General features: G+C 45.1%; 1 protein-coding gene across 2 annotated transcripts in view; it reads left to right on the forward strand.

Annotated features, from left to right (window-relative positions):
- The window catches only part of ATP6V0A4 (ATPase H+ transporting V0 subunit a4), a 54,841-nt gene extending 31,359 nt beyond the window's left edge, over positions 1 to 23,482 (forward strand). For both annotated transcript variants that reach the window (XM_046021529.1, XM_046021530.1), the window contains 5 exons: positions 2,642 to 2,743; positions 14,864 to 14,992; positions 18,648 to 18,765; positions 21,859 to 22,030; positions 23,075 to 23,482. In XM_046021529.1, coding sequence (XP_045877485.1) covers positions 2,642 to 2,743; positions 14,864 to 14,992; positions 18,648 to 18,765; positions 21,859 to 22,030; positions 23,075 to 23,168 — 615 coding nt within the window. In that variant the 3' untranslated portion in view covers positions 23,169 to 23,482. The remainder of the gene's footprint in view (positions 1 to 2,641; positions 2,744 to 14,863; positions 14,993 to 18,647; positions 18,766 to 21,858; positions 22,031 to 23,074) is intronic.
- The last annotated feature ends 1,964 nt before the right edge of the window (positions 23,483 to 25,446 follow it).

A 25,446-nucleotide genomic window follows, 5' to 3' on the forward strand; every position in this document is an offset into this window, starting at 1 on the left:
CACCCACTCAAGGCTGTTAGGTTCTTTACGTTTCAGAAGGTGTTTATGAGAGTGGGTGAACGTACGAGTGCTTAGGGGAACATGGCGGTGTGGTCTCCAGCCGCTCCTATTTGGGTGACATGGGACAGATTATTTCTGTGCCATTGAAAATTGGCTTGCCCATCATTTGCAGCAAAAGAAAAAAAAAACCAGTCCTTCAAATTCATTGGCCTGAAACTACAAATGGTCTAAACGGGGCCTTAAGATGTAATACTCTTTTATTCTAAACATAAGTGCTAAGGTGGGCAAGAAAGACAGCTGGAGAGTCAAGAAGAGGAGTCCCTCTGTTCATGTGGGCAGGGGCTCCCGGGAGCCAAACTCACACTCTCTTGTGAGCTTCTGTGGCTGACTCGGGGTGCCTTCTCTTCTTTCCTTTGGTTCTTCTGTGAACCATCCCTCCCAACACCTGAACTGTATTGCTGTGTCTTTTTCTTCCACTTCTAGCAATTTGTCACCAACTTAGCAGGTCAGCCTCACTACCAACTTGATATTTGATTTTTAAAAAGCATAAATGCTCCATGGGAGCTGGAGATAGAAACCAGGCAATGAGTGACTTTTGGTAACACAAGTAGTTTTCCTCTCACCTCTCCCAGTGACTAACTTGATGATACTATGTGAACATAGATTGTCACTCAGGGAGGGCACACTTGTATCTCCTGAGTCCTGGTGGCTATTTTCCCAGTGTGACACTCTGCTGCTCCTGTCACTTGCCAGTGGCTGCTCACCCTGGATGTCCTCATGGAAGACATGCTCTGTTCCTCCTGTGGCCACGCGTGGCCTCTTATGTTTGCGTCCTAGTTGTGTTCTCCTGCTTTATGGGAACAGCAAACAAGAAGAAGAGAAAAGGCCTTGTGGAAGGGCATTTTTTATGAAAAATAAAGATAATTCAGATTTTAGATAAGAATCAGAGAAGACATACACCACTGAAAGCTCTTTTGAGGTGGCCTGCTTTACTGTTGTAACGTTTTTGTTTTACCTCAGCGAATGGTATATGAACCACCCCAGACTGTAAACACCAAATGAACCTATTTGGAAGGTTAGTTTACTCAGTGCCGGAGTCTGAATGAAAGTTTCCTTGGATTTCCCGAACAAGTCTTCTCTTTTAGGCAAAGGACTCAGACTCACCAACTATTTCATGTGCTAACTCCCGTCATAGAGACCAAAGTCCTCATCTGGTCTGGAATGTGCACTGAACTTGGCACAGTGAATGGTTTTTCCCCTTCAAAACCCTTACTGGGAGCTGGCTGGTTTCCCCATAGTGGTATGAAGATGAGTTATCCTGACACAGTGTGAAGTTTCCATAACCTCATTTTGGGGCCATGCAGCTGGAAGAGATGATGGAAGTAGATAACCCAGACCCTTCCCAACACTGCAGTGGCCATCTTGGTGCCATGTTTGAATAGCAAAGAAGAGCAACAGATAAATACAAATTTCCACTTGCTGTGTACATCGTGAGGTGGAAAACCTTTCATAAAGATGGACAGGCGGTGATGTAGCTTCATGCACAGGAAGCTAGAACTGGCAAGCATGACGTGTGTTTCTGAGGCTCCCCTCCATCTTCTGAGCATTTCAGAGGGGAGGAGGATAGAAGCCTGAGCAGATAAGATGTCCCCGCTGTTAACAGGGTGAATCTTGTTACGACGGGCATAAAAATTGTCCCCTGGCATTCACTGAGCATGGCCAGAACAGTAGAAGAAAAGTGGAAGCCTAACAAACGTTTTTCCTCCCACCCTTGAGCACTCAGGGACCACACCTTTCTGGTAGCTCCCCGGGCTTCCTGGTTCTTTGACAACAGGAGCTCTGGGTCACTCCTCTAGGCTGGTGACTAGGGGGTATATAATAAGAGGTGGGGACATGAAGACATGAAAGGAAATGTGTAGCAGGATGATAAGGTGAGACAAATTCAAGGTTTCGGCAGAAGCATCAAGACTGTGGCTGCCTCAGCCCAGGGGGAGCTGTGAGGGAGACAGCCAGGGAGAGTTCAACATGGCTGCCCCAGAGCCTGGCCGGTGACTCACCCACAGCAAGAGCGAGAGGAAGCTTTTTTTTTCTTTTTGAGAGGAAGTTTTTTTGTTTGTTTGTTTTTTGTTTTCTTTTTGAAAGACAGAGAGCACCAGAGCACAGATAATTATCTAGTCCTGGGAATATATGATTGCTAATTGAGATCATCTTTGTGACTTAAAGTGACCCAAGGACTTTTGACTACTACAGAGTGACCAGTGAAGTCATGGGGCCTGCCACACTTCTCATGCAGGGCCAGGGGCTAACTATTCCCATGGGACAAGGGATAAATCAAGTTGCCCTTATAATGTGCCTCATGAGTACTTCTTGTTCACATATGGGGTGGGTGGATAGCAAGGGGGTACTCAAAGAGTACGGAGTAAGACAGTGAGTTTCCAGTGCCCACCCAGGGTTGACGCTGGGCACCACTGGACGACAGTGGGAATATTCCAAAACATAAAGGCGAATGGATACACTGACATGCTTTCGCGCTCTCAAAATAAAGTACAACTAAAATGATCCATATTTATGATATTTATCATATAAGTTACACTGCGTGATCACCTTGAAATGATGGGATCTTACCATTCTGATCTTACAGCAAGAAGTCCAGAGTTTCTTTGTTATTATGGCTTTGATTTCTGTCCCATGGATGCTCCTGATTAAGCCGTTTATTCTTAGAGCCAATCGCCGAAAATCGCTGGTAAGTGCCTACTCGTTGCCGTGCCCTCACTGTGGTTAGGAGTGTGCGCTCCTTGAAAATAGAAGTTTGCACTTTCAACAGAGCGCTGGGCTCGGAGGGCCTTCTGATTTCCAGAACAATGCTCTATTAAGGACAAGCACATTTAAATCTTATATTTTGCAAACTTCGCTCAGGGTATGTGTGTGTACGCCAAGTCTCCTGGTAGCTAATGACTTATAAGAGTCTGAACCTTGTTGTGTGATTAGTTGAGAATAAAAGTATTCTACTATAGTTTGAGCTTGTTGATGAATATTGGAAGCTGTTTTTATCAGATTTTTCAGTTGTGAGCTTTTGCTATATCATGGTAGAGTGTGCGAGTACAGGAATGAAGAAATACAAATAAGCCAGCTTCCATTTATTAGTGATTTTTTTCCCTTTTGCCAAATACCCCACTCGGTCGGTTTCCTCCTTTTGTCTAAACTGCTCCCGAGCCTCGCGTTTCCTCGGGGCGTGAAGAAGAGTTTACTATCAGTCTAAATCAAATAGGATTTGGGAAGATTGACCAGCCAGGGCACATCAGAATCTAGAAATCCACACGAGCGCGGTTTGAGATGATCCGTCTCGCGCTCTGTAAGGACATCAGTGCAAAAGAGTAAGTGGAATGTGCTGAGATCACGCATGTTTTAAGTGGTTGTAGATATTTTCAGATAAATACTTCCTCTTCTCAAATCTGTGGGATACTGACCTGGCTGAGTCTGGGAGCGGGAGCGGAGGCTGGAGTTCCAGAGGTCCGTCCCTAGGTGGCGCCCTCTTTCTACATCGCCTGCTGCTGTTGCTGCTGCGTGGGCTCAGGAAGCCCGTTTGATAAACACCATTCAAGCAGGAGATGAATTAAAAAAAAAAAAAAAAAAAAAAGACGAAGCCAAGAATGCTTGTTGTTTATTGTTTGGTTAATTGGTGAGAGACCCAGATGATAAAGGGCGGCGCAGGTGGAAGGTGGTCTAGAGGTGATCAAATGTTTCGAAGGAAGGTGGCAAAGAGCTGTTTGCCCACATAGACGCCACTCTCTTTTCTAGAAACTCAGCCCGTCCATAAATGCAGTGAGCTTAAGTCCATAAGCCCGTAAGTGAGCAGCTGACTCCCCCATTCCTGCCTTGCTCTTTGCTCCACAGAAGGTGTAAACAGTTGCTGATCTCAGCATAGTTGTTTTCTCCCTTTTCCCCACGATGACTTACCCAATAGGGAATGGAGTCAGAGAAGGTTTTCTTAGTCTGCCGTCTTCGAAGATAGCCCCTAACCCGACTCTGGGTAGCAGAAGTTCCCCGAATCAGCGTGGAGGCCTGTCTCCTTGGGATCTCCTCGGAATGCATAGCTGTTGGTTGGCTTTTTTGGCTAATGATTAGGACCCGGGTGGTCATTTTTCATGTTAGAAACATTTCTACCACCTCCATCCAAGAGATGATTTAATAACAGCATCATTTGGCCCCCCTCCTGGTTCTGTCTTTAAGGAGGCCCAACATGGAGAGATTCTAAACCAATTGTTCTTTTGGGCCTCGGGGTATGGGCAGGAGTCTCCTGTATTCAGGCTCCTCTATAACCCTGTCACCCAGGATCCCTGCATTTGAAAACTCCTGCAGTAGCGGGTCGCCCGTGCTATGGCCCCAGTGGCATATACCCCTCAGCCAGCCCGTGAGTGCACAGCTTCTTCCCTGGGCAGCCGGGCCTTCCACATTCTGCCGCCCCTTCTACTTGCCCTCCTGGACCCAGGTCTCCTCTCTCGCCCATATCTCAGGTCACAGTGACGTCGCTTTGCATTTCTCCTCAACGTCTTTTATGCTAAACTTTATTTGATGTTTAAAAAGATTTTATTTGTTGATTTGAGAGAGAGAGAGGGAGCCTGAACAGGTGGGAGGGGCAGAGGGAGAGACAGAAGCAGACTCCCCGCTGAGCAGGGAACCTGAAGTGGGACCCGATCCCAGGACTCCAGGATCATGACTTGAGCCAAAGGCAGATGCTTCCCCAACTGAGCCACCAGGAACACTAGGTCTGTTTGTTCTTAAATGTTATGAAAGGGGGATCATACATATGCCCTCTTCTGGATCTGGCTTCCTTTGTCCTGTGCCATGTTCCAGAGATATGTACGGACATGTATGTGTGTGTAATTACTATATGGTATTACCGTGTATGAATATACCACAATATGTTTATCCATTTGCTCACTAATAGTTATTTAACTTATTCTAGTTTTTTATAGATTGATTTATTGTTTTTAATTAATTTTTTTATTATGTTTTAAATTCCAGTATAGCTAACATATACAGTGTTCTGTTCATTTCAGATGGACAATATAGTGATTCAGCAATTCTTATATTGCCCAATGTTCATCACAGTAAGATGAACTCTTTATCCCTTTCATCTAGTCTACCCACCCCCCACTCACCTCCCCTCTGGTAACCACCAGTTTGCTTTCTGGAGTTAAGAGTCTATTTTTGGTTTGTCTCTTTTTTTCTTTGTTCATTTGTTTTGTTTCTTAAATTCCACAGCAGTTAAATCATGTGGTGTTTTCTTTCTCTGATGGACTGATTTTACATAGCGCAACACCCTCTAGACCATCCATATCATTGTAAATGGCAAGATTTCGTTCCTTTTTATGGCGGAGTACTCAGCCATGCAATGACATGGGTGATACATCACTTCCTCTTTTTCATTCATCTGTTGATGGACAGGTTGCTGCTATAATTTGATTGTTGTCAGTAATGCTGCGATAAACGTAGGGGTACTTCAAAATAGTGCTTTCGTGGGGCGCCTGGGTGGCTCAGTGGGTTAAGCCGCTGTCTTCAGCTCAGGTCATGATCTCAGGGTCCTGGGATCGAGTCTCACATCGGGCTCTCTGCTCAGCGGAGAGCCTGCTTCCCTTCCTCTCTCTCTGCCTGCCTCTCTTGTGATTTCTCTCTGTCAAATAAATAAATAAAATCTTAAAAAAAAAAATAGTGCTTTCGTATTCTCCAGGTAAATACCCAGAGTGGAATTACTAGATCATATGGTAGTTCTATTTCTGTTTTTTTGAGGAGCCTCCATACTCCTTTCCACAGTGGCTGCCCCAGTTTGCATTCCCACCAATAGTATGCATGGTTTCTTTTTTCTCTACATCCTCTCCAACACTGTTGATTCTTGTGTTTTTTATTTTAGCCATTCTGACAGGTGTAAGGTGATATCTCACTGTGGTTTTGATTTGTATTTCCCTGATGGTGAGTGATATTGAACATCTTTTCACATGTCTGCTAGCCAACTGTCTGTTTTCTTTGGAGATATATCTATTCATGTCTTCTGGCCATATTTTCATTGGATGATTTGTTCTTTTGGTATTGAGTTGTATAAGTTCTTTATATATTTTGGTTACTAACCCGTTACTGGATATATCATGTGCAAATATCTTCTCCCACTCAGTAGATTGTCTTTTAGTTTTGTTGACTGTTTCTTTTGGTGTGTAAAAGCTTTTTATTTTAATGTAGTCCCACTAATTTATTTTTGCTTTTGTTTTTCTTGACTTAGAACACATACCTAGAAAAATGTTGCTATGGCTGATGTCAGAGAACTTACTACCTGTGTTCTCTTCTATGACTTGTATGGTTTCAGTTCCACATTTAGGTTTTTAATCCATTCTGAGTTTATTTTTGTATAGTGTGGGAAAGTGGTCTAGTTTCATTCTTTGACATGTAGCCATCTAGTTTTCCAACACCATTTGGTGAAGAGACTCTTTTTTCCCATTTGTACATCCTTGCTTCCTTTGTCAAAGATTAATTTACCTTATATTCATGGGTTTACTTCTGTACTTTCAATTCTGCTTCATGGATCTATGTGTCTATTTTTTGTGCTGATACCATATTGTTTAGATTACCGCAGATTTGTAATATAACTTGAAATAAGGAATTGTAATACCTCAAGGTTTGTTCTTCTTGTTCAAGATTGCTATGGCTACTTGGTGATCGTCTGTGGTTCCATACAAATTTTAGGATTGCTTGGTCTAGCTCTGTGAAAAATGCTGTTGGTATTTTGATAGGGATTGCCTTAAATCTGCAAATTGCTTTTGGTAGTATGGACATTTTAACAATATTTTTTTCCCAGTCCATGAGTATGGACTTTCTCCATTTTTGGTGTGTCATCTTCAATTTCTTTCATCAACGTTTTGTAATTTTCAGAAATACAAGTCATTCACCTCCTTGGTGAAGTTTATTCCTAGGTATTTAATTCTTTTCGGTGCAATAGTAAATGGGACTGTTTTCTTAATTTCTCTCTCTGCTACTTCCTTTTTAGTGTATAGATCTGCAACAGGTTTCTGTTCATTGATTTTGTATCCTGCAGATTTACTGAGTTTGTTGATCAGTTATGCCAGTTTTTTAGTGGAGTCTTTCAGGTTTTCCGTATACAATATTATGTCACCTGCAAATAGTGAAAGTTTTGCTTCTTCCTTACCCATTTAGATGCCTATTATTTCTTTTTGTTGTCTGCTATGACTAGGACTTGTGATACTCTGTTGAATGAAAGTGGTGAGAGCAGACATCCTTGTCTTGTTCCTGATGTTGGGGGAGAAGCTCTCAGGTTTTCACCACAAAGGATGATATTCACTGTGGGGTTTTCACATAGGGGCCTTTATTATGTTGAGGTCTGTTCTCTCTAAACCTACTTTGTTGCATACTTTTTTTTTTATCATAAATGGATGTTATACTTTGTCGAATATTTTTTTCTGCATCCATTGAAATATCATATGGTTTTTATCCTTTCTCTTATTGATGTAATATATCATGTTGTTTGAATTGTGACTATAAAAATACCCTTGCATCCCAGGGTAAATCCTGCTTTATTGTGGTGAATGATTTTTAAAAAAATATATTGTTGGATTCCGTTTTCTAGTATTTTGTTGAAGATTTTTTGCATCTGTGTTCATTAGACATATGGGCCTGTAATTTTCTCTTTTTTGTGGTGTCTTCATCAGAGTAGTGCTGCCCTCGTAGAATGAATTTGAAAGCTTTCCTTTCTCTTCTGTTTTTTGGAATAGTTTGAGAAGAATAGGTATTAAGTCTTTAAATGTTTGGTAGAATTCATCTGTGAAGCCATCTGGTTCTGGACTTTCATTTATTGGGAGTTTTTTGATTACTGATTTAATTTCATCATTTGTTGGTCATCAGTCTGTGCAAATTTCTATTTCTTTCTGCTTCAGTTTTGCAGAGTTATATGTTTCTAGGAATTTATCCATTTCTTCTGGGTTGTCCAGTTTGTTGTAATATCTCTTATAATCCTTTGTATTTCAGTGGTATTGGTTGTCATTCCTCTTCTTTCATTTCTGATTGTGAGTTCTCGTTCTCTCTCTCTTTTTTGATGAGTCTAGCTAAAGGCTTATCAATTTTTTTTTATCTTTTCAAAGAACCAGCTCCTGGTTTCATTGATCTATTCTGTTGTTTTCTTAGTCTCTATTTTATTTCTGCTCTAAACTATATCATTTCCTTCCTTGTACTAGTTTTGGGTTTTATTTGTTCTTTCTCTAGCCCCTTAAGGTGTGAGATTAGGTTGTTTGAGATTTTTCTTGAATCTTGAGATGGGCCTGTATTGCTGTACACTTACCTCTTAGAACAGCTTTGCTGCATCCCAAAGATTTTGGACCACTGTATTTTCTTTTTTAAGATTTTATTTATTTGAGAGAGAGAGAGAATAAGAGAGAGAGCATGAGAGGAGAGAGGTCAGTGGGAGAAGCAGACTCCCTGCCAAGCAGGAAGCCCGATATGGGACTCAATCCCAACACTCCAGGATCATGATCTGAGCCGAAGGCAGTTGCTCAACCAGCTGAGCCACCCAGGCACCCCGGACCATTGTGGTTTTCACCACATTTTTACCACATTTTCACCACATTTTCATTTGCCTCCATATGTTTTTTGATTTCCTCTTTGATTTCTTTGTTAACCTATTCATTGTTGAGTAGGCTGTTAATTAGCCTCCATGTATTTGTGTTCTTTCCAGACTTTTTATTGTGGTTGATTCCTAGGTTTATAGCATTATGTTTGGAAAAGATGCATGCTATGACCTCAGTGTTTTTGAATTTGCTGAGACTTGTTTTGTGGCCTTGTTTTGTGTTTGAGGTTTTATGTTCTGGAGAATGTTCCATGTACACTTGAAAAGAATGTGTATTTTGCAGTGTTAAGAAGTAATGTTCTGAATATATCTATTAGATTCATTAGGTCCAGTGTGTCATTCAAGCCACTGTTTCCTTGTTGGTTTTCTGTTTGGCTGTAAATGGGGTGTTAAAGTCTCCTAATTGTATTGTATTACTATTGATTGATTCCTGTATGCTTGTTAATAGCTGCTTTATGTATTTGGGTGCTTCTCTATTGGGTGCATATTATTTACAATTATCATATCTTCTTGTTGAATTGTTTGTTACCTTTGTAATAATATAGTGTCCTTTGTTTCTTGTTAAAGTCTTGTTTTAAAGTCTGTTTTGTCCAATACAAGTATTGCTACCCTGGCTTTCTTTTCACTTCCATTTGCATGATAAATTATCTTTCCATCTCTCTACTTTCAAAGTGCATGTGGCTTTAGGTCTGAAATAGGACTCTTGTCGGCGGCATAGAAATGGGTCTTGCTTTTTATCCATCCCATCCATCATTTTTGATGGAAGTGTTTAGTCCATTTGCATTCAAAGTAATTATTAATAGGTATGTTCTTATTGCCATTTTGTTCCTTGTTTTTGGTTGTTTTTATAATTCTTTTCTGTTCCTTTCTTCTCTTGCTCTCTTCTCTCACCTTTTGGTGGCTTTCTTTAGTGATATACTTGGTTTCCTTTATCTTTATCTTTTGCATATTAATACCAGTTTTTGATTTTTGGTTACCATTATATTTACATATAACGGCTTATACATATAGTGGTCTATATTAAACTGATGGTCACTTAAGTTTGAACCCATTCTAAAAGCACTAAATGTTTACTCTTCTCCCCTCCCCATATTTTAGGTGTGTGGTGTCATACTTAACATCCTTTTATTTTGTGAATTCCTTGATTCGTTTTTATAGATGTACTTAATTTTACTGTTTTTGTGCTTCTTACTTTTCTTACTCCTGCTTATGATCTTTCATTTCCACCTGAAAAGTCTCTTTTAATATTTCTTATAGGGCTGGTTTGGTGACAGTGAATTCCTTTAGCTTTTGTTTGTCTGGGAAACCCTTTATCTCTCTTTCGATTCTGAATGATAGTCTGGCTGGAGACAGTATTCTTGGTTGCAAGTTTTCTTCTTTCCAAACTTTGAATATGTCTTGCCTTTCTCTTCTGGCCTGTAAAGTTTCTGCTAAAAGATCCCCTCATAGCCTTGTGGGACTTCCCTTGTAACTGCTTTCTCTTCTCTTGCTGCTTTTAAAATTCTCTCTTTATCACTATCATTTTAATTGCTGTGTATTTTGGTGTGGGTCTTCTTGGATATATTATGTCAGGGAAATCTCTGTACCTTTTGAATCTGGACTTCTCTTTCCTTCTCCACATTCATGAACTTTTCAGCTATTTTTTCCTTCAAGTAAAATTTCTGCCTCCTTTTCTTTCTTCTTCTTTGGGGATCTTTACACTGTGAATATGATTATACTCAATAGTGTTGTTGAGTTCCCTTAATCTGTTCTCATTTTTTAAAAAAAGATTTTATTTATTTATTTGACATAGAGAGACACAGTGAGAGAGGGAACACAAGCAAGAGTAGGAGCGGGAGAAGCAGGCTTCCCACTGAGCACGTAGCCTGATGTGGGGCTTGATCCCAGGATCCCGGGATCATGGACCCTGGGATCATGACCTGAGCCAAAGGTAGATGCTTAACAACTGAGCCACCCAGGCACCCTTGTTCTCATTTTTTGTTGTATTTTTCGCTTTCTTTTGTTCAGCTTTGATTATTTCCATTACTCTCTCCCCCAGGTCACTGATCTGTTTTTCCACTTCCTCTAATTTAGGCTTTATTCCCTCTAGTATATTTTTAATTTCAGTTATTGAGTTCTTCATCTCTGATTGGTTCTTTTTTATGTTTTCTGTCTTTTTACTGGGGGTCTCACTGAGGTCCTCCCTTCATTTCTCAAGTCCAGTGAATATCTTTATGACCATTACTTTAAATTCTCTATCAGGCTTATCTCTGTTTCATTTAGCTCTCTTGCTGGGATTTTGTCCTGTGTCATTTGGGACATATCCCTCTCTCTTCTCATTTTGTCTAATTCTCTGTGTGTTTCTTTGTGTTAGGAAAGTCAGCTACATTTTGTGTTCTTGAAAGTAGTGGTATTATGAAGAAGACGTCCTGTAGTGTCCTCTGTTCACCAGAATCTCTGTCTTCAGGGGGGCATCTCCTGGGTGTGTTGTGTGTGTCCTACTGTTGTGGCTGAGCTGTGTTTGCCTTTGGTCTAGTCATCTGCAATGACTCTTTGCCTGTTGTGGGCAGGGTTTGGTCCTTGTGTAGTTAATGAGCCAGTTTGGTCTCAAGTTGGGTCAGACCAGGCATTTGCCAGAGATGCAGTAGGACTGAACTGCAGGGCACTTTCCCTATGTTGTCCTTGAGAAACTTTCATGGTGGGTTGGGCCTACAGTCAGTCCTACTGCTGGGGCCACTCTTGAACAGGTTTGTATGGTTATCTTCCCTTCTCCCAAGGGCAAGAGTCACTTTGGAATGGTGCCGAATGCTGTGGGGGCTGCTTGCACAAGGCCATACTTGTGGTGCTGCTTTGGATGGACTCCTGCCAAGGGTGGGTTGGAGGGGGTGGTTGGCAGAAAAGCATGGTGGGAGGTAGGGTAGGGTTGGGGGCACTGTTAGCAAGGTGGGTGGAGAATGTTTGCTGGCTGCACTGGTTCCTGTAGGTGACTGTGTATCTAGGCCAGGGATGGAGGAAGGAAATAGCTGGGCCAGTTCTTTTGTTCTTGGAGAACTCAAAGATCCTGGGCCCCTCCAGCACTGGTTCTGAGATTAGTAAGTAAATCTCCTTCCCTTATATTCCCCCCCACCTTTTTTTTTTTTTTTTTTTTTTTTTTTTTTTTTTTTTTTTTACACAAACTGCTGCTTTTATGCTATATCTCAGCAGGGCTCTTTGTTATGTCTTTCTTTAAAGGTGGGACCTCAGTTTCCTATCACCTTCCAACGTTCCCAGCGTGGAGCCTGCTGATTTTCAGTTCTGTGTTAAACCTCATTGATTGTAAGAAGTTGCCAAGTTAAGCCCCTCTGATTTTCAAAGCCAAATGATATGGGCTTTGTCCCCCTAGAGTGGATCCCCTGTGCCTGGGGTGCCTGGTTGCAATCTGCTCCTCTCTCTTCTCCATGCCTGTGTGTCCCTCCTTCCCATGGATAGTGTCATGTGTCAGTTTGTTTCCTAACCACAACAATGCCCTTACTACTGTTTTATTTTTGTTTGTTTGTTTGTTTTTGATGTGGCTCCTTTTCTACCTTTAGCTGTGGAGAGTCTGTTCTGACAGACTTTGGGTCATTTTCTGGCTTCTTTACATGGATGTGGGTGTTATGTAGGAGTATCCAAGGGACAAGGTGAGCTTAGGATCCTACTACTTGGCCATCTTCCCTGGAAGTGCCCGGTTGTCTCTGGTTTTAGTGATTACAGATTTAGTGCTGTAAATATCCTTGTGCACGTCTTTTGGTACATGTGTTTTCAGAAAGTTGTCGGTAACTAATTGGAAATTGAGTTGTACATTTGATTTCACTGGACACTCAGCTTAATCATTGTGAGATGGTTAGTAAGTGGAAAAAGTTCAGTATTAATGCTTCTGCAAAATTATTCATGCTCATTTTTAAATTAATTAATTAATTAATTAGACAGAGACAGACAGTGAGAGAAAGAACACAAGCAGAGGAAGTGGGAGAGTCTTTCCACTGAGCCCGGAGCGCATTGCGGGGCTTGATCCCAGGACCCTGGGATTATGACCTGAGCCAAAAACAGACGCTTAATGGCTGAGCCACCCAGGTGCCCCTATTCATGTTCATTTTAACCAGCTCCTGGATAATGACCAGAAAAGGCTATAGTTTAGGGATGGAAATGGAGAAACTATCTTCTATGTCTTTTCTGGTATTTTCTTCTTTAAATTAAGGGCGAGAGAAAATAGGATTTCAGGAAAACAAAGTCATGTTAACATGAACCATATCCTTTACCATGGCACAAAGAACTATGGGGCCAAGGGGAAGGCTTACCCAGAGCTCCCTCTTGGGACCTGGCACCCTGGAATTCTTGTCCAAATGGACTCGAGTCCACTTCCAGGCCCTAAAAAGAGCCAACCACATAGTGGCATGGGTACCACTAGCCCCTGACATGCCAGGGGGCAGTTCTTTTTGGGCAGTGTAGGTGGAACATGGGCACTGTGGGCGGGAGTGTCCACATGTGTGCACAACACAGCCCTCGTGCTATAGGATGAGATAAGAAGGGAGAAGGAGAGGGGGGGCATGCCATGGCGGAGGGCCAGCTCATCTGTGCTGGTGTAAGACTCTGAATTTGAACCTGACCTTTCAAGTTCCTATGAAGCTTGCTTGCTTGTTTGCTTGATTTATCAAGACAGGAGGCTAGAACATATCTTATTTAGGGGTCCATGGGCTTGATTTATAACTCTTAAATATTTAATTATATGGCATGTGGACTTCCATTTTTACCTTTGCCTAAGGCTCTGCACATATTAGATTGTAGATCCACTAAAGAAAGAAAGGTAAATGGGGCACCTGGGTGGCTCAGTGGGTTAAAGCCTCTGCCTTCAGCTCAGGTCATGATCCCAGGGTCCTGGGATGGAGCCCCACATTGGGCTCTCTGCTCAGCGGGGAGACTGCTTCCCTCCTCTCTCTCTGCCTGCCTCTCTGCCTACTTGTGATCTCTGTCTGTCAAATAAATAAATAAGTAAAATCTTAAAAAAAAATAAAGAAAGGTAAAAATACCTTAATGCCTAATTTGCAATACTCCACCCATAAAATCATTCTAGGAAACACTTTGGACATGGAACATTAAGTTTCACAGTGACTGGATTGCTCAGTTGTTGAACGTCCAACTCTTGGTTTTGGCTCAGGTTAGGATCTCAGGGTCATGAGATTGAGCCCTTTCTTAGGCTCTGCCCTGAGAGGGGAGCCTGATTCCCCCTTCTGAGACAGCCCTCTTCTCCTACTCTAAAACAAACAAACAGACTCAGGGATAAAACCAGGCCCAGTTCCATGCTGATCAAACCTAGATTTTTTGCCTTTGAACTTTTTTCTTAGCTATTTTTATAAAGTGATGTTTTTATTTTTTAAAAAAAGCATATTAGTGTTGAAAAAGTCCTTATGTTAGTCCTTTTGGACCACTGGAACAAATTGCCATAGGCTAGGTGACTTCTAAACAACAAACTGATTGTTCAGGTCTGGAGGCTTCGGAGTCCAAGATCAAAGGCTCCAGTATGTTCACCATTGTGAAGCCCTCCACTGCCTGGTTCTTAGCGGCCACCCTCTCACTGTGTCCTCACATGGTGGAAGGGGGCTGGGGAGTTGCATGGGGAATCCTTTATAAAGTCACTAACCCATTCATGAAGGCTCTACTCTCATGACCTAAGTACCCCACCTTTGACTACTATCCTCTTTGGAGGTTAGAATTTCAATATAAGAACTAAGGGAGATACATTCAGACTGTAGCTGTCATTAATCTCTCTTAATTAATTTTGCCTGTAGAAATCTAGCTGCTCAGGTCACAAGGTACAGTCATTTTATGATAGTGTGTATATATATATTAACAATAAAAGGTACTCTTGTACATGCACTGGTTTATTGTAAAGATGGATTAATTTGGCACATTGTGGAGCACCATAGAGAAAAACATGTGTTCTGAAATCACATTGTCTGGGTTTGAATCCTGGCTCTGCCACTAACTAGCCTTACCAGTTGTGTGACCTCGGGTGCATTTCTTAACCCTCCTGTGCTGTAGTTTTCTTCTCTGTAGAACCAGGTGATAACTGTGCTCATATGAAAAGATTGTCATGAATCCTAAATGAGGCGATACGAGAGAGTTTTGAACGGTGTCTGGTACATAGTTAATATTTAATGACAGCCTTTAGTTTGTGTAGAATAAATTGTAATTCTAATTCTAAGGGTGAATTTAGTGCTTCACCTCCTTGCTTGCTGACAGCTGCAGGCCTCCATGATCCAAGAAGAAGCCACAGAGGACACTGAAGGTGACCACTCCAGTCCTTCTGTGAGTGCTGGCCAGAGGGCTTCTGCAGGTGCCCACGGGGGTCAGGATGACCACGAAGAAGAGGTATGTGGGACTCGATAGTTGACAAAGACTTCCCAGTTTGCGCATAGTCTAGATGTGGGATCTCATCAAGGGTGATTGTAAAATATTTAAAATTGGGCATGGCCACCAGTAGGGTGTGGCCACTAGTAGGGCGTGGCTACCAGTAGGGCGTGGCTACCAGTAGGGCGTGGCTACCAGTAGGGCGTGGCCACCAACCCGTCAGAAAGGACTTGGGCAGTGGAGCTGGGAAGGTTGGGAGGACCATGCTGGTGGCAGCCAGCGTTGTGGGAAGTTGGGGAGGTCTCAAGGGAGGGGGAGTGCCTGTAGGATCAGAACAACAGCTCCTCAGGGTGCCTGGGGGGGGCTCCATCAGTTGAGTATCCAACTCTTGATTTCAGCTCAGGTCATGAGAGCTTCTCTCCCTCTGCCCCATCTCTTGCTCACTCTGTCTCTCTAAAATAAGCAAATCTTAAAAAAAAAAAAAAAAAAGGAAAGAACAACAGCTCCTCCCCAACCAATCTAGGAGTGTTTTAACATTTTATCCCAGGTGCTGCTGTCTCTGTGAGTGTGAGGTGTCAGCCTCCAGATCTATTGGCATAGGCGGTCGTCCATGTTCGTGAGACTTCCTTGTCTCCGAACCGTGCCCCTGGCAGGCGGCTGCATTTATTATGCGCCGTCCAATCAGTGCCCCTCTACCCATGAGATCTGAGCCCAAATCTGGCCCTATTGTTGAAGTCAAAGGCGGGTTATTTCTTCCCAGCCCGCCTCCCGGACCCCGAGCATGTCCTGCCACCATCCCCTCTTTGTTCTCCTGTCCCCCGCCCTGGCTCTGCTGGGACTTCGCTGACCTATCTTTGTAACACTATCTGCCTGCCTGTGAATTCAGGAATTGTTTCATTCCCCCTCCCTCCCTGCCCATTTCTGTTCAAGGACAGCCACTCCCCCTCAGGAATGTGCCACATTTTCCCGGATGAAGCAGGTGGCTGTTTTTATCCCAACCCTGAAGCACCCATAAGCCTCAACTGGGTGGGGTTTTAACAGGAGTTTGTTCTAATCCTGGGATGGGGACCCCACCACTGTGAAGCCTGAGGGAGGCTAGAAGGAGCTCCCTTTGTGGTGTTAATGACTAATAATAATAATAATAATACGCATTTAAACTATTGGATGGTCAATTAGAATTCATGAAGAATCTGGATGGAAGGTTTGCGACCAGATTCCAGGTACAGAGAGTAACCCATATTACTAAGTCTGTCAGACGTGCTGGGATGTTCTAGAATCCAGACCACACATCATCTGACTCATCCCGTCCCAGCGTGTCCAGTACAGCCTCTCTCCTCTTTCTCCTGCCCTCAGGATCTGCCCAGTCAGGGTTCCCCTCCTGCTTCTGAGTGAATGAGCTGCCTTTGTTTGGGCGACTCCAGGCACCATTCGTAGGTTCCTTCCCCCAAGTGCAGTCATGGGGGGTGGTCTCCCGTGGCAAAGCAAACACGGGCTTGATGACATTGTTCCCTCAAAGTCCTCTCTGACCTCTCTCCACACTGGGTGTTGGCCAAACTCAGGGTTAAGGACACAGTTCTCCAGACTGCCAAGTCTTCCCAAGACTTCCGACTCTAGCCACAGGTTTGGGGATCTCCAGGACCCCCCAGCCCTCTCTTCAGACCAGTCAGCTACCAACTCAGGGTCCCTCACATTCTCTCAGGGCCAATAATTTGTAGAACAGCTTAGAGAACTCAAGGAAGTGTGAGCCTTACAACTGGAATTTTACTGCAGCGCAAATATAGAAGTCAGAAGGGGAAGAGGCACATAGGCAGAATCCCACACTGGGAAGATCCCAAATTCCAGAATTCTGTGTCCTTAGGGAGGCCTTCCTCTCCTAGCATCGACATGTGGCAACAGGCGCACAGCGCTGCCAGCCCGGGAAGCTCAGCTGAGCGCCAGTATCCGAAGTTTGATTGGAGTTTCATTCCGTAAGCCTGCAGCCCAGTGGTTGTACTCGGTGTCCAGAGGCCCCCTCCCACCCCCCAGAGACTGGACTGGAAACACACAGCTCCATGTCTCAACCTTCCAACCACGGAAATGATCAGATGTGGTCCCAGGGGCTCACCATGAAATTCTTTCACACGGGAGATGTTAGGAGTTCAGAGCTTGCCTCCCAGGAGCCTGGACAAAGCCAAGCCCTCTCTTTGGGTGGGGTTAATGCTCCCCTACACATCCCTCCTCTACCTTGACTCTGTCTCTCCGCGGTCTCTCTCTCTCTGTCCATTCCTGCCCTTCGCTTCCTCCCAGATGTTCTCATTGCTGAGTCAGAGACGTTGATTCCTGTCTTCTCTCCATAGCTCCTGACCCGGTTGACCACGACCCCCATTCCTTCCTGGTATCTCCCCGACCTTGACCACAGCCTGTGACTCCTCCTGGTCTCCTTTCAGAGACTCCTCTCGGACCTTGTCTCTGCATCATCAGTTTCATTCTTTCTCACCTCCCAATGAAGATGTGTTCCAAGCTAGGAGCTCTTCTCTCTGTGTTCCCTGCCTTGTATATCTTTCCAGTTGACTTACCTCCCACCGTCCCTCCTCCCACCGGTGACCTCCTAGGTGTCCATTTCCAGCCCAGACTTTCCTTCTCAGCCTGTTGTGCCTCTACCACTGTGTGCTGGAAGATTCTACTTGTACGGCCAGCTGTCGCCTGAAATGCAACGCATCTGAATATATCAACTAATCTCCCTCTCCCATTTTCCATTTCTGTCAGGGCCATTCTTTCAGCTCCTCAGACTCAAGAGCCTCAGAACCCTGGATGATCCCAGCCCCTCCTGGGTGAAAGGCCTTTCTGTGTCCCCACCATCCTGCTGATTCTTGGCTATTGCACTTTCCACGCACATTGTCCCCACTAGACTGTGAGCCACTCGAGGGCTGGGATGGTGCCATTTGGGCTGTTGTCCCCACCGAATCAGAGAGTGTGAAGCCAACAACACGTTATAGCTGTCTGTGCCCTGTTTCTTCTTCCCCATCCCTGGATTAGTGAGCTAATCAACAAAGAGGCTCTTTTGCTTATCAGCCTTGCCCTTGCCTGGTCCCTTTTGTCACCAGATTAATCCTCCCCCCCCCCCCCCCCCCCCCCCCCGTGCTTCTTTATTCCCTCCCCCTCCCTTGGCCACTTTCTCCTCAGATATTTTTTTATGGTTCCTCATGGGCTCCAGGTTATTTTCTCAACTCTGCCCTTTCCTGGAACTTTCCTCTCCTTTCTACTCCTCACCAAACAAGCTCCCACTTCCAGCCAAATTGCTTTCCCCCAGAACTCGCCTTCCCAGTGTTCCCAGCCACCTGCATTTTCCTTACCAGGACTCGTTTCCCTCAGCAGGAATGGTCCTTCTCATCTCTCCTTCCCCATGCCTCCCCCTCCTCCAGCGCCCATCTCCCTCCCGTGATGCCTTACCAGCCATTCTCTCTTCCTCTCTGGACTTTTTTCAGCTATTTCTGGGAGATGTTACTGCACATGTACTCTGTCTCCATTTTTGTGCTGCTAGTTGTCTTCCTCCAAATACATTAATATTTGTTTTCCTCTAGTTCAGCCGGATGCGATGTTGGGTGGAGCCCCTGTTTTATTCACCTGTGCACCGTTAATGATACCTTTCATGGAGGGAATTCTTAATGAAAGTAGAATAAAGAACTCTCTTTTTCAGTTCAATTTCGGAGACATCTTTGTGCATCAAGCCATCCACACGATCGAATATTGCCTGGGCTGCATTTCAAACACAGCCTCGTACCTCCGGCTCTGGGCCCTCAGCCTGGCTCATGCACGTGAGTGAGCGGACCTCACGGTCACAGTCAGATCACCCCTGGGAAACAGAATCAAAGTCCTTGTTGGCAGAGGTGTCTTTCTGGGTTATTTCTGGTTCTTCTTTCTTAGGAAGACGGGACTTTTCTCCTGTAGGCCTGGCTTTATATTTTTAGAGTGGTTACCCTCTGTATCGGTTTCCTATTGCTGCTGTCATGATTTACCACAAACTTAGCAGCTTTAAACAATACAAATTTACTATCTTAAAGTTCTGGAATAGTCAAGGCATCAGCAGGGTTAGGCTCCTTCTAGAAGTTCTAGAAGCTTCCTCTTCTAAGGAAACAAGGGCCATAAGGACCTGCACTGAGGCTCCAGAAGCTGCCATGTTCTCTGGACCCTTCTGTGTGTTTGCCCTGTAGCCCACTTGCTTGAAATATTCCTCTTTCTCTCTCTTTTTTAAGTAGGCTGCATGCCCAGTGTGGAGCCCAGTGTGGGGCTTGAACACATGACCCTGACCGGTCAAGATCTGAGTTGAGATCAAGTGTGAGATGCTTAACCAACTGAGCCACCCAGTCACCCCTATTCCTCTCTTCTTTAACTTTCTCCTCGCCTAGTATCTAATTCTTCTTTCAGAACTCACTCAGATCGCATCACCTCCCTTGGAAATCTTCCTCCCTGGTCCCCAGTCTGGAAGGTGCCCTTTCCCTGAGTTCTGGGAGTGCCCCGTCCTAGCAGTGATTACAGTTCTGTTGTAATCAGCCCGTCTCCCTACTAGACTGTGAGCTCTTGGAAAGGAACATCCCCATCTTCTATCCCTGGAACCGAGAAATGAGGCCAAAGTGTGTCCTTGCAGGATAGAAACCAAAGCAACGAAAGCGAGCCTGTTTGTTTATTTATAGCAGAAACGCAAGTGCTTATCATTAGTCTTCACTGCTCTGGCCATGTTCATTTTGCATCATCTCCCACACATACACGTGTACACACTTCTGCAGGCACACAGGGGCTTGGATGCATACACGCGGCCTGTAAGCATCTACACACAGACACCCCGAGCCCCTGCCCGTGTGTCCTTGTGAACTGACATGCACTCTTGCGAAGCGGTTGTCCAGGGACCCAAAGTGGATCTCTGAGCTTGTGTGATCAGTGCATTGATGTCACCTTTTAGGTCCCATCTCAGACGTGGTTTGGAGGGCTCAGGTCACAACTAGATAAGACAGGACGGTCTCCTCTGGCCAGCCCATGCCCACTGATGATGTAATTTGACTCCCCAAAAACCATATGGTTCATAGCTGCCTGGCATGGTCCACCCATTAGGTCTTTCCGGAACTTCCTGAGACGTCTAGTTTCCATGGGTGCCTTCTGCTTCATGCCAACAAACTTGCTTGAGGAGGTAGTTCAGTAGAGTGACAACAAATACTGATTCTGTTCAAGTTTCTCTTGTACGAGTTTTAGCACAGTAGCTCAGGCCTCAGCTTAACCTGTGCATGCCTTGGCTTTTCTGTGTGGTTCTGGTAGTTTGCCTGCTCTATTAGTCAGGCTAGGCTAGAATGTGCTGCAGTAACAACAATCCCCAGATCTCAGCAGCTTGAAACAGTGGCGATCTACTTGAGCACATCTGTGTCCCTTGGTGCCAGGTTGAGACCCAAGTTGAAAGAGGCTGTATTTGGACACACACTTCAAAAATCAGGGTGGGAGCGCCAGGGTGGCTCAGTCAGTTAAGTGTCTGCCTTCGGCTCAGGTCATGATCCCATGACCCACATTGGGCTCCCTGCTCGACAGGAAGCCTGCTTCTCCCTCTCCTGCACCCCCTGCTTGTTCACCGCCCCCCACCTGTCAAATAAATAAATAAAATCTTTTAAAAATCACCAGGATGGGGGTACGAGGAGGAGGTGAGAGGGAAACATTAGAAATTAAGCATCTGTGGGGTGCCTGGGTGGCTCAGTGGGTTAAAGCCTCTGCCTTCGGCTCAGGTCATGGTCTGAGGGTCCCGGGATTGAGCCCCACATCAGGCTCTCTGCTCAGCGGGAAGCCTGCTTCCTCCTCTCTCCCTGCCTGCCTCTCTGACTTCTTGTAATCTCTGTCTATCAAATAAATAAAATCTTAAAAAAAAAGTTAAGCATCTGCCTTCCCACAGGTGTGGGGGCGGGGGCTCCCATTAACTACTGTGAATGAGAAGGCTTCACCGAAAGGCCCTGTGGGAATGGATGGTGTGACTGTTAGGCCTCTGCCCCTTGGGACCCAGAGCAGAGGAAAGCAGCTCTCGGGGAAACTGATTTTGCCATATCTAAGGGCCACAGGGAAGAGAAGCCGCATGAGTACCACAGCACCGCACAGCTCAAATTGCTTTCAGTTTTTATTTTGGTAATTTAGAACATACAGAGGCGAAGAGTCGATGCTGACTCAGGGCACAGAGGGGTGGGTAGGGGTGTAAGCAGTTGGAGGTGAAGCCATTCCCACTGTGAAGGACCCTGTGTTACTCCAGCTGAAAGCCAGAGATCAGGGGTCGGGGGGGGCACAGTGCAGACACAGGTACTCTTCCTTGTGCTCCCACATGTCTTTCTTCTCATCATGTCCCTGTGGCCAGGTGCAAGTGACAGGCTTTGATCTCTCTGGGCCATGCCACTGTGACCTTTCCGCTGGGTGCCCTCAAGTCTCAACCCAATAATGGAATGATAGCTCTCTGATGTCTCTTCTTATAAGGGCGCTAATCCCATTCTGAGGGCCCCACCCTTATGACCTCCTCAAACCCTAATGACCTCCCAAAGATCCCTTCTCCAAGTACCATCACTTGGGTAGGTAGGGTTTCAACATATGAATTTGTTGGGGGGAAGGCACAAACATTCAGTCCATATCAAATCATATTGTATGAATTCTTTTATGTTTTGCTTCTGTGGCATAAGGTGACGTTACTGGCATTGATTCATGTTGCTGCTGGGAGCTATAGTTTGCTCCATTGTGAGCGAAGCTGCCACAGATCATCTCCTCCAGGTGCCCTAGGGCACACGTGCCTGTTTTCTACCCAAGACCCGAGATTTGGGATTCTAGGGTGTGCAGACTCAGGAACAGAGCATGGAAAGATAACCCTGTGGCTGAGACTCTTTCTCTCACTCTTCCAGAACTGTCTGAGGTGCTCTGGACCATGGTGATGAACATCGGCCTTCGCCTGCGAGGCTGGGGAGGACTCATTGGGGTCTTCATCATTTTCGCTGTATTTGCTGTTCTGACGGTCGCCATTCTTCTGATCATGGAGGGCCTCTCTGCATTCTTGCACGCCCTGCGGCTGCACTGGTGAGCACGGCTGCCCCATAGGGACTCCACATGCACTAGAGAGCGGTGGGGTCCTGGGACCTGCCAGCTGGCCTCAGATCCTGACCTTGTTCAGTCACCTGCTGGTGTAATATTACATGACGATGTGTGTGTATTTGTGTGTGTCCCGTGCAATGCACACGTGTGTAAGTATGTGCGTGTGTGTACCCACACAGGTATGCATCGCACATGTGTATGTGTGCACAGGTGTGCATGCACGTGTGTATGTGTGTGCACATAGGTGTGTGCACATGTGTATGTGTGTGTACATGTGAGTGCGTGCGTGTGTGTATCTCTATATAATGGCTGCCCTATAATAAATGTTAGTTCCCATTTACTCGTTCTCTCTTAAATGTTTGTTTGTTGTATTACAACTGGCTTCAAGGGAAGGGACCCCTCCAGCTTCTGGTAAGATGAGAGATCTGAGAGACGCTCTTAGAGGCATGCTGAGCTCACCTGGGACATCTGGCCCATGGTGCTGAGGGCAGGAATCACACCAAGGCATAGGCTCTTGACCTCTACGAAGTGCAGACAGACGGAGGGTACCTGGAAGAAGGAAGGCGCTCACAGGACGCCCTTGACATTCACAGATGTATCTGCAAACTCTCAGGCATCACTAGGTTTACAAACATGAAAACATTTGTTGGAGTTTCCATTTTTCTTTCAAGTGAAATCTTTGCCAAGAATCTTGAGCGCATGTGCGCGCCCGTCCGTCCCACAGGCCGTCTTCAGCTTTCACGGATGCTTTCTCGCTCCCTCTGTGCCCGCTGTTGATAAGGGTGTTGACACTCCATGTCCTGAGTGGACAGAATCACAGCCTCCCCCACAGGTTATAACATCGCCTCTCCCCTTGTCATGGAGGAATTGAACTCTGTGACGTCATCAGGCATAAAGGATGACGCGTGATGTCTGTGATAGAAGCCATAAGAACGTTAAAGTCAAGGTTCTGGGTGTTCTTCCCTTTGGCCGCTGGTCTCTAGCTTATGTGTTTAATCTCACTTTTTCTTGTCCCTGCCCCCCATGCAGGGTGGAGTTCCAGAACAAGTTCTACGTTGGGGCTGGTTACAAGTTTTCCCCTTTCTCCTTTAAATGCATCCTGGATGGGCCCGCCGAGGAGTAGCTCCAGGTCCGCGGGCAGCCATGGCCTCTGGCTTCAGTCTCTGCTGCTGGGAGAGAAGTTCAACTTGTCTTTGCTGTTGGCCTGGGCCAGCAGGTCAATGGGATGATTGTTCTGGGCTCGCTGGAGGCAAGAAGCCATGATCATTTTACTTCCAAGCCTCGGGATCTGATATGACTTCACTATGTCATAGAGGAGCTGACCTCATGTTGGGTGTTAATTGTCAAATCCTAAAATGGGGAGGGCTCCACTGATGTTTTCTTGCAATTTTGTAAGTATGATTCATAAGGAAATAAACTGCTGGGCCATTGCCTTGTTCTTGATCGTGTCTTTGTGTAAAAGTACCCCTCATAATTTAGTACTATAATTATAGGCCGCAGCTAAGCAATGGAAGTACACAAACTAATTCCAGAGGATTACGTTTAGTTTAGTCTTTCATTTCCTGGTTCCTCAGACACCTTTTCTCTTTATCTGGGGCTAAGCTTTATAAGATTAGGAACTTTCTCATGAATCTTCCCCACAGGTGGGAAAGAAAGGGTAATGTTCTCTCTCTGGACGTGGGCCATGAGGCTCTCCGCATTGTGACATCCTGTGGAATGAAGGGTAACCACATGACAAACTGGAGGAAGAGATCTGAAGGCTTGAGAAAATTCTGGAAAACAGCTTGCCAGAAAGGAGACCACCAGACAGGCTTACTCTCTGGGTCTGTGGGCCCTGAAGTCATTTCTAAGGCTCCTGGGTTGGCAGACTCCTGAGAGTCTCCGGGGGCAGAGTAATACGTGTGTCATCAACTGTTCAGCCCGAGTGACCATTACCCAGGTTAATTATAGTCTTCATGGTCAATATACCAGTAGAGTTAATTAAGCATTGTTATCATTGGTATAGCACTTTACAGTTTATAAGGCACTTCCAAAAAAAGTATTGATTCATTTTTTTTTAAGTAAACTCTGCCCTCAACATGGGGATCAAACCCACAACCCCGAGATCCAGAGTCACACGCTCTTATGACTGAGCAAGCCAGGCACCCCACAGGGCACTTTCTATGTAGTATCTAGTTCTTAAGATTCCAGAAGCTCTGAGCAAATCCAAGTTTACCTTTTGAACTGATCTCTATTGTTCCTGTCCCTCTACGTAGTGGGGTTGGCTGGTGCTCATGGAAGTGTCATCGTTCATCCCCAAGGAAGCGTCCATGTCCCCTTCTATGTTAATGTCATGACTCGTCTAGCACAACTTAAGGCACAATAGGCTGCTCCACAAATATTCATAGATTAAAGCAAGATGAGCTTAAGAATGAGAGTTGACATCCTTGAGTTCCAACTCTGACACTGTCATGTGTGTCCTCAGGCAGGAAGTGGGGGGGACTGATCTCCACCTCTCTGGGTTGTGGAAGGCTGGTGTCAAGCACGGGCCTGGACCAGGTACTCAGTCAATGACATTGCCTGAAGGGACGAACAGACAAAAGCAGCATGAAAATGTTCATTGTAAGTCTGCAGAAGCCAAGGTTGCTGGGCTGTTTCAAGGTTCTCAGCTTACCCTGCCCTTCTCATCAACTATCTAAAAATATGCTACACTTAGATATATCACCAGCCTTCTTCTGCCCTTAAATTCTAAGCAATGATGGCTTCAAGAAAAGGTTTGAAAGGGCAAAGTTTCCTTCTGCCCCTTGCCTAGATCCCAGATCTTCCTGACGTCTCCATGGCCTTCCTGAGAACTGTTAGTTTTCTCCAAGGTTTGAAAACCTCCTTCCATCTCAATGAGAAATGTAATTTCCCCTTTAAAAAGGGATGGGCTGAAGGGCTACAGGAAAGGGGGTGTGACCGGGTTGTCACTCACATGCTCAGGAGACAAGGTTGCTCTTTAAGGAATTCAGTTGGCAGAACTGAGCCAAAGGGGGAGGAGAAGACCTGGGGGCCTGGCTTCTTGAGCAGGTTAGTCCAGAAGCCCCTCCAGGGGCCGCCAGTGGTCTAAAACTGCTGTGTGAACAAAAGAGCCTGAAACTAGAAAGCTTTCCAAGGGATATACAGAGGTAAGAAACTCCGATGGGCAACGTGGATCTGGATTTACTTCTCCTGCTTTCAAGTGGAGGTGGGGGGGATGGAGACAGGGTTTGGACCATTCAAACTTGGCTGAAGGCTCATGGACTATGAAAAGTTCGCTCCTCTTATTGGTGATATTGCAAAACAAATTGCATCATACATGCACACAAGCATGATCGGGTTTTTAAAAAGCTCTACCATGGCTCCGTTACTTCTGGCTAAAAAATTTAGTATCGCAAAATGCA

The sequence above is a fragment of the Meles meles genome, chromosome 10 (assembly GCF_922984935.1).
Source record: "Meles meles chromosome 10, mMelMel3.1 paternal haplotype, whole genome shotgun sequence".
Classification (NCBI taxonomy): Eukaryota; Metazoa; Chordata; class Mammalia; order Carnivora; family Mustelidae; genus Meles; species Meles meles.